The 10,064-nt window shown below is 35.7% G+C and overlaps 1 protein-coding gene across 1 annotated transcript; it reads right to left on the bottom strand.

Moving 5' to 3' along the window:
• Positions 1 to 5,314: 5,314 nt before the first annotated feature.
• Positions 5,315 to 9,004, bottom strand: LOC137830511 (putative disease resistance RPP13-like protein 1). The gene has a single exon (XM_068637916.1). It carries the CDS (start codon positions 8,865 to 8,867, stop codon positions 5,490 to 5,492), a length of 3,378 nt encoding a protein of 1,125 aa, XP_068494017.1. The 5' UTR covers positions 8,868 to 9,004; the 3' UTR covers positions 5,315 to 5,489.
• Positions 9,005 to 10,064: the final 1,060 nt, after the last annotated feature.

Below are 10,064 nucleotides of genomic sequence, written 5' to 3'. Positions count from 1 at the left end.
ATTCAGCTAGGGAAAAAATCAAACAGTTTCACACATAAACGAAACTTCTTTTCAACCCTAGTAGTGAGGAGTAAAAAATTTATTGTGAATATTGTGGGATGAATCTGGGGCTCAAATCTTTACCAAAACTAAATAGACACAATGAGGAATGTATGGTGAAAGTTTTAGACCAAAATACCTAAGGAGTAAGGCGTAGTAAGTCCTAGATCGAGAGTGAACAAAACTGTTTTTCCAAAATCAAAACATCCTGGATTTTCTACCCTGTATCTTCTTTTTGTGATTTATTTATGGTTGTGCCTCCTTAGGTGGAAACAACATAGGAAAGTACTTGTGTGAATTTTTTCAGCGCAGTACGAACCAAGAAAAAAGTTACAAAAAGTTGTGGTAGAGGATAGTCTTGGTTTGCACAAAATTTTTGAAAAACTAACTCAAAATAGTTTTTTCCTGAAATTCCACGTAAGAATCTCAAATGAATTTGAGACAAAATGTGACAAATTTCAGGTCAAACGGATGAGTATTCGCCTAGGGAAAAAATCAAACAGTTTCACACACAAACTAACCTTCCTTTCAGTCGTGGTAATGATGAATTAAAAATTAATTATGAATCTTGTGGGACGAATCTAGGGCTCAATTCTCAGCCAAAACTCAAAAGACACAATGATGAATGTCTGGTAAAATTTTTAGACCAAAATACCCAAGGAGTAAGGTGTAGTAAGTCCCAGACCGATACTGAACAAAACTGGTTTTCCAAAAAGAAAACGTCCTGGCTTTTCTAATCCGTATCTTCTTTTTGTGATTTATTTATGGACGTGCCTTCTCATGTGCAAACTGTTAGAATATATGGCCTTAAACGAGAGGGGTGTGAATTGTTTAAGAAAGGTTTTGGAAAACTTTTTGAGGTTTAATGAAATTCTTTGTGTGAATCCAGAACATAAATCAAGTTAGCCCAGAATATAAGCAATAAAACAGCAAAGTAACAGAAAAACAATCGGTTGTTTCTTTGAAACTATCGATTGTTTATACCAATAAAGCTTAAAACAAAATTTAAATGAGTTTAGAGTAAGAGAGAGATACACCAATAGTTTATACTGGTTCACTCTTAAGCCAAGAGCTACATCCAGTCCTCAGAAAACCACTGGGTAATCGACTAAGTAATTAAACCAGATTACAACACACAAACCACCAAAGTACTAACTTGAACCCTTCAAGAAACGCACTCGCTTTGGCAAAACACACCAAGGGTATTGATCTTGACCACCTTAAGAGCACACAACACTCCTTGGCAACATAACACCAGAAATACAGTAGATTGAGAAGGGATTACACTTGTTCACAATACAAAATGAACTCAATACAATTGCAATCCTATTCCACTCTCTTTGAAAAACCCAAAGCTTGATGTGAATGTTCAAATCTTTAGAATCAACTTCTTCACAACTAAAAAACTCAAATCTGTTTCACTTGCTTGTTTGAAAACATAAACAAACCATTTATATTTTCCAAAGATTGGTCAAAACAATTAATAAAGGAGCGTATTCAGTTGAAAATCATGTAAAGCACATTCAACAACCAAAACAAAATTCTGTTAGGATTTTCAAAGAAACAATCGGTTGAAACCACGAAACAACCGATTGTTACTCTCTGTTTAAACAAGTGCCAAACAAACAGTTTTCCAGACCGAAGAAATTTAACACACCATAACTCAGTATAGATACTTTCCCACATTTCTAACTCCCTCACATCTATGATTTCATATGTGGTTTTGACAGAAAAAAATATGATCTTCAGTTTTGATCCACTTCCACTTATCAGCCTATGCCTATGGAGATTAGCTCATTCAATAAAGCCTATAAAACTTTCTACCATCCATTTTTCCCATCAGAACCAAAGTCTTCTCTATTCCAACTTCCACAACCATCTTCGATTAACCCACTCACCAACTTCCCTCAGACATATGGACTTAGATTTTGCATTTGAAAAAATCCCAGGCCATTTTTCGGATAACACTAACTACTTATCATTCTAATTCAGATAACACTATATCGCCCAACCACTTATCATTTCAAACAAGAATATTTCTACCATTTCCAACTTCCCAAGATACATTATCCCATAACCAATTCCCAAAAGCAGATATTCCTATTTTCTTAATATCTTCCACCATCTAGATTCCTTCCTAACGTGACAGTCCACTATGTTCCACCAACCCCCATATTTAGATTCTAAAATATCTCTTCATTTCCTAGTTAATTCTAATCCCAATCGACATATCCATTTAGCTAATAAAGTTGCATTAAACCTTTTCAAATCTTTAACTCCTAACCCCTAAATTCCCTTTTCTTGCATATATCCGTCCACTTCACCCAGGAAATTTTCCTTGATTCAAATCCCCAGCCTCATAAGAATTTCAATTGATTTTTCCTAAAAGGTTTTTCCACTTCTATCGAAATCTTGAAAAGGGATAAGTAATAGAGAAGTATAGTAGTTAGAACATATTTAATCAGGCATACCCTACCGGGCAAAAGATATGAATTTTCTCTCTAGACTGCTATCTTACTCCTAATCTTATTAATCACAGGCTCCCAAAAAGAATATCTGGACTGGTTTCCCCCAACCCAAAGGCCTAAATACTTAAAAGGTAAGTTCATGGGTGTAGAATTAAGCATCAAAGAAATCTATCTAGTTCAAAAATTTCAACCCCATTCCCCTAATTTTTGTTTTTTCTAAATTTCACTTTCAACCTTGACATAAGTTGGAAACATCTTAAAATGTTTTTTATTGCTACAACACACCCCATACCCGTTTCACGTATGAACAAAGTGTCATATGCAAACTGTGAAAACCCAATTTGAATCTCATTATGTCCAACTCTGATACCTTTAATGACAACCTTTTCCAATGCTTGCCTAACTACCCCAACAAGAAACAGAAAAGGTGTTAGGGTCTCCTTGTCTAAGACCTTTTTGTGGCTTAAACTCCTTAGTTGGACTACCATTGACTAAAACCGAGATAGATGCGGATTTAAGACAACTCATCATCCACCTAATCCAAGTACTACAAAAACCAAGTCTAGACATCATATGTTCCAAATAATCCCATCTCACCATGTCATAAACTTTTTCAAAATCAACCTTTACAATAATGCACTTCTTACCTTTACTTTTGACCTCATCAAGTGTCTCATTTGTCACCAAAACACTATCAAGAAGGCCTTTCCTTCTAAGCATGCTGATTGAGATTGGTCAATAACCTTTGGGATGACCTTTTCTAGCCTATTTACTAAAAAAATTAAGAAATTTTGGACAAACAGCCAATTAGAAATATGGGTTGAAAGTCATTAAAATCCTAGGGACAAACTACTTTAGGGACTGTTAAGAAGTGGACTATAAGCCTAACTCAACCTTATAAAACTAGCTTATAAGGTGAGGTTTGCACCCACTTATATACTTTGAAATGTCTTTATTTCTAATGGATGTGGGATCGCCATCACACACCCCTCATATCAAGACGGTAAACTTGTGCATGAGACCATATATTTATGGGTGGTCCGATAGCAACCCGATGGGTGGGTTGATAAGCCCAACAAACTCTCGCTAGGTTAGGCTCTATATGACTTTGATACCATTTTAAAATAAAAGAATAAGATAAATCCCTTGTGTATATTGAACACAAAGGGTTATCTTTATATAAAAAAGAAACATACAGAAAATATGGGCTAAGTCGATAGAAATATCTAACAATAGTTATAATATGTAATAAAGGATTATTACATCCACTTGGAAATTTAGAATTTGTATTTCCATCCTTAATCCAGCTTACCCTAGCTTTTTGGCTAAGAAAGCTTCAATTTTATGATCCAGCAGAGACAATTCAGCCAACATTTGTTGCCTAAAGCTGTGTTTCTTGCATAATAAGAACTCCTAGGTCATCTTTGCTGTCAAGGTCCTTAATAATACCTCCCTGTTCCATTCCTTAAGACCCCCTTTTAACAGCTTTCAACTTTTTCTTCCATTTAGACATATGACTAATGCCCCGGACTTTTTGTTACCACAGTTTGTCCATCACTTCATCAAAACCAGCATGCTCCCTCCACATATTCATAAACCTAAAAGGTTTAGGTCCCTTTTCTCTTTTAGGGCAAGGGGAGTATGATGGGATATACCTCTTTCAAGGGCAAATTGCTTACTATTGGGCCACTTATCCAACCACTCCTTTGACAAAAGAACTCTATCAATCCTACGTTTAGCAGTTCCATCTGCCTTATACCATGTTTTCAATGAAGATATTAAAACCAAGAGTCTCCTTTCTATATATTGATTACTACCCCAAAGATTAAAACACATTTTAGAGTTAATGACATTCTTTTTTGTTTCCTAATACACACTATTCAGCCTTTTCTTTTTGTATTAAATCTCAAATAAATCTCTTCTTCGTTGTACCACCAATCCCGCGAATATTCATTGAGATGATTATCATTATTATCCTCCTCCCTGCATTTTGCTTAGATATAACATTATCCAAATTCTCTAAGACTTTAAGTTTATGAACTATATTCTCGTCACCCTCCTCATAACTAAATCCTACATCCTTCCCCACTCTCCACATTAATTCTTCCAGTTTCTCACCGTTTGAAGCCCAGAATCTACGGTTACACATGGGAAGTAGGAGAAGGAACTCAAATCCTCGTGCAGAACATTCAAGCCAACAGTACTTCTCCTTTTGGATATATGATCAAATAAAAGATGAAAAAGAGACTCACATAGAAGATGCCTCAGAAGAGGATAAGATTTTGCTTTCTAATACATTTTTCCATTCTTAAACGGATGATTTATTGCATAGCAGACTTCCCATTGTTTCCAAGGCTAGAGGAAAACATTGCGTTTATATCAGAAAACACCATATCATATATGACAAAGATTGATTTTGTAGAATTTCTCCAGACTTTAAACTAACATCTGCAGCTTGAGCATGAAAAATCGTGCTTCAACCCACCCACACTTACAAGACAGCAATAATTCCTATAGAATAAGCCTCATAGGATGCTTTTATAATAGACTTCATCCCATTCTATCAGCTACAATCACATTTCCTCAGAAGATAGATCTTCTAAATTGCTACCCCACACCGCAGCTCCTGCTACACCCACCTTCTACCACTTCCTGCTGATTTTCTCACCTCTGCATCCTTGAGAAGTTTGGTTTGATTATTTACCACATAAATGTATTTTAATAAACTGTTTTTTAACGACCTTTTGTTATCCTTCTTTTTGTATATAAAAACTATATCCCATTACAGGTGCTTCTATGTAAAAATATATTAGAAACTTAAAATTTATTTAAGCTTTATAACTATTGCATTTTACATTTCCTACTTAAAATGATGGAAGAGTGAATGGTTACACACATTTTGCAGCAGTACCAACAAAAGAGAAAAATAGTTGATACACATTCAAAACAAAAATAAATTGTAGCCCACCAAAACCACATTATTTACTTCCGTAGATACATACACATATATAGGTTTTGAATGTGAGCAACCTTTTCCCAGTCTTCGCCTCCTTTTTGGCAACGCTGTTTAAGCAAAGGACAATCGCTTATATCAAGATATGAAATTGATTTGGGAAGACCCTCCTCTGGTAAGCGTTGGACGTTGGGGCAGTCAAAAAGTTTCAGTGATTGAAGGGATGAGAGTTGATAGAGACAGTCCAGTTTCTCTAGATTTGGACAATAATAGATGGATAGATCAGTAAGAGAGAGTGGAAGCAAACCTTCATCAAGAAAACATTCTGCATCCGCTTCTTCAATCCTCAACCATTTCAAAGAAGAACTGTCTCCGAAAGCTCCTTTCAGTGATCCAACAAGTCTAGAGCACTTAATGATTTTCAGATCTTCTAGATTTGATGGCAAACCTCCTTCGGGGAACGACTCAAGTCTTGGACAGTCTTCTATCCTTAACGTCCTCAGATATGGAAGCAGCGTATGCATGTTTGCAGGCAATGATTCTAATTTATGGCACCTAATTATTTGCAGATGCTCCAGATGATTATGGATGAGACCTTGTGAAATCATCTGTAAATTACCAAACCCACTGAGTTGAAGGGTCGTGAGTGTTTGAAAGAAATCCAATGGAAAGGTACATAGAGAGACACAGTCATAAGTTATTGATGACTCAAGTTCTTGGCAGTCTTCAATTTCTAGTATTTTCAAAAGAGCAACTTGCTCTGGCAGCTGTCCTTTCAGCTTCGGACATTCTTTTATGGAAAGTTCTCGTAGACATGGAAAAGCACCTGTCAGAGCTTGACACTCCCACTTTTCCCATTGCCTCATATTGGAGAAGATCAATGTTTCAAGGGATTTAAAGGAAGAAGAGTTATTCCCATGAAAATCAGCATCAATACTCACTATCTCATCAAACCCTGAAATCCCCAGCTTCTTCAGAAATGGCAAAAGACCAAGCGGAGGAAAACCTTGGCAACATATACAATTCATCAACTCTAAGGACACCAAATTCAGTAACGAATTATTGAGTAACCAATTTGGAAGTTGTTTACCAACATAGTTCCTTACTGATAACTTCTTCAAGTGCTTTGAAGGTCGTAGATTCTCAATTACATCCCCAACTTTGGTTGAATCAACAGAGGAGTTGCCCATAATATTCCATTCTAACTGTAGCTCCGTAAGGTGTGGTTTGTTCTTCAAATCTGCTTCTAATGCATAAGAGGGATTCTCTATATTTTGCAGCTCATGAAATGTTAGGCTTCCATGAAGATTGAGTTCTCCCAATTTCTGAATACTGAATTCCTTACATTTTTCAACTGAAAACGAACTCATGAATATTTGGAGATTCTTCAGCCTTCCCAAATGTGCTGGCACATTTTTCACTCCAGTATTTATAAATTCAAGGCATCGCAAATTGTCCAGTTGATGCAAATATGAGGGAAGCTCCTTCAATTTTCGACAATAGTTCAACTTCAAGATTTGCAACTTGTAGAGTAAACTTATGGAGTCAGGTAGTTTTCTTATTTTAGTAGAAGAGAGATCTAATGAACGGAGATGCTTAAGATTTCCTACAGATTTAGGCACCTCTCTAAGGTTACGACAATCAGACAAAGATAAGAAGCGTATGAACTTAAATTTGGAAAACAAGTCATCTATCGACATCTTACAATACCAAATGCCAGAAAAAGGATTATTCATTCTCCTGTCAGTTGGCATAAATGTATGCAACTTTTGAGTATCAATTAAACTTCCAAACCCATCAAAACGTGTAACACCATTGGTATGAAATGAAAAATGACGGCTTGTCTTGGGTATACCTTTTGGTTCATCAACTCCTAACCTGATGCAGATGTCCTCACAAACGAATTTTGCCAAATCATTTAGAAGGTCATGCATGATAAAATGCTTTTCTTTTCCATTTCCTGATTGTTGAAAGAAGGACCAAGATAACAGATCATTGAAATACTGTTCTCCAACTTCTGTAGGACTCCTTTTCTGTAGAGGGCTTTCTAGAAAATTCTCAGCCATCCACAGTTGAATTAAACACTCCTTATCAAACTTATAACCTTTTGGAAACAAGGCACAAAAAGCAAAGCATTTCTTGAGATGAGAAGGAAGGTGGTGATAACTCAGTCTTAAAGCAGGGAGTATATCACTTTCATTTTCTGAAAAATCCCATATCTCACTTTTCATAATGCTTTCCCATTCCCAAAAGGATGATTTACTGTTTAGTAGACTTCCCATTGTTTTCAAGGCTAAAGGAAGCCCATTACATTTTTCAACTATCTTCTTACCAATCTCCATGAACTCTGGATCCGGTTGAGGATTAACACTTTGGAATGCATGTTTTGCGAACAAGTCCCAGCAATAATCTTTCCTTAATACCTGCAGGAGGTGCTTTTCTGATCGCATGGTAACAGCAACCTTCTCACTACGTGTAGTGACAAGAATCCTACTGCCTTGGCCTCCGAAAAGTAGGGGCTTCTGCACATCTTCCCATATAGATTGCCTTTCGTTCCAAACGTCATCCAAAATGAGAAGAAATTTCTTCCCCGTCAATTTTTCTTTCAGTGTTCTCTGAATAACTTCCTGCTGTATACTATGAACAGTTGAACCTGTAATTGTGTCAAGAATGGCCCTTGATACATTGAGAACATCAAATTCCTGTGGAACACTGATCCAAGCTTTAATATCAAATTTACCTTCAATCCTTGGGTCATTGAATACATGTTGGGCAAGTGAGGTCTTACCCAACCCACCCATGCCCACAATAGAAAGTATAGATAGGTTTTTGTGACTGTCAGATGTGAGCAAATTAAACACAAATTCTCTGTCTTCATCTCTGCCATACATAACACTTTCATTTGGCAAAGATGTATATGTTAATCTACTACTCGATCCTGGTGCAACCCCAACACCACTAGCCTTTTTCAAACCTAGAAAATCGCTTTGGGTTGCAAGATCTTCTAGGTCTTCAGTGACTTGTTCCATCCTGGATTCAATTTCATTTTCAAAGAAACTGAGAAAAGAAGATTTGAGGGAATTCCACACCTTGTTAGTAGCACTGTGAGACTCAGCTTCCACTTGGCTTTTGGAGAGTTCATAATCTATTTCATCCAAGAGATCTTCTGCATCAAACACAACATCTTTGGCCCTGAGAAGCCAATTTCTCACACGAGGATCTGTGAACTGCTTATGTTCTGCATCAAAAGCCACAACATCAATGGCTAGGAGCTTCATCTTCAGGTGGCTGAGTTGCTTCTTTTTGTGTTTTCTTCCACGAAATATGTGGACAAAACGGGAAGCCAAAGTGTCAATAGTTCTTTCGAGGACAACAGAAACAAGAGCACCGGTAACAATTTCTGCCATTGAATGAAACAAGAGCACCGGTAACAAGAGGAAAGGGAGTGGATGAATGAAACTGAATAATTTGGTTTCAACCTTAGGCCTTTGATTGGGTGCAGTGCAATGGAAATAATAGTAATAAACTATTTTGAATGATGCCTTTGAAGGCTAGTGAGCCAATAATAATTTTCAATTTCGGTGGCTAACTAATCAATAAATAAACCCAACTCATCTAACATTGTAATTATTTTAAAATAACATTGTAAAGGACAAAAAGAAGTTGACTTTGCAGTAAAATATAATATAGATTATAACAAAGTGTGATGCAGCTATATAATAGTAGATTAAAGTTTGAGGCATGTAGCAGTATATTATAATAATGAGGAATTTTATGCAAATAGTGGCAAGTTCTGACGAAATGAGAGGTAATGAGAAATTGAGTTTCCATGTAATGCAACTCATTTCATAATATGCAAATAAAGTTACATTAATTGGTTAACATCCTCTTCATTTTAAAGGGAAAACTACATATTCAAAATTTTGTTGTCCTTATTGAATAGATGAGCTCAGTCCAACCATGTTCAAAACCCAAATTTATAATGTATGCCACAAAACCTGTTGCTTAAGCTTTCTTCTTTCACCATTTGATGAAGTTTTTACTAAAAATGGAAAACGAAAGAGTTAATTTTTGGGACATAAATTAAAATGAAATAGAATAAAAATAGATTTTTTTTTAAATAAAATATTGTTTTTTGATATCTTCCCCAAAATTTTCTCAACTAATCTGAAATCAAAAAACTCTTTTCCGATAATTTAATCTTATTAGACCATTGAAGAATTTATTTGAGTATTTCTTAATTGGTTGTTTGAACTTCCTTGTTAAATTTAATAATTTCATGCCTTAAATATTAGTATTTCCTTCTTATTCTTCTATCATGTAATCTTTACACTACAAGAAAATCATAAAATAGAAACCAATTTTAGACACAAAAAATAGTTAGTTGCTATAGTGACTAAATTAATGACCATTTTAGGGACTAAATAAATTTTTGGTTTCTAAATTAATTTTTATTATTGTTAAATGGTTTCTAAATTGGTATCTAATTAGCAACCAAGGTTTTTATATCTTGATGAACTTCGTTGTTAAGTGGCGTGTTGGTTTGGGTTTGGGGCCGCATTGATTGAAGCAGACGACGATATAGGCACTGGTGCTGGACCCAA

The sequence above is a fragment of the Phaseolus vulgaris genome, chromosome 11 (assembly GCF_000499845.2).
Source record: "Phaseolus vulgaris cultivar G19833 chromosome 11, P. vulgaris v2.0, whole genome shotgun sequence".
NCBI classification, from domain to species: Eukaryota; Viridiplantae; Streptophyta; class Magnoliopsida; order Fabales; family Fabaceae; genus Phaseolus; species Phaseolus vulgaris.
This window is presented reverse-complemented; position numbering and strand designations above follow the sequence as displayed.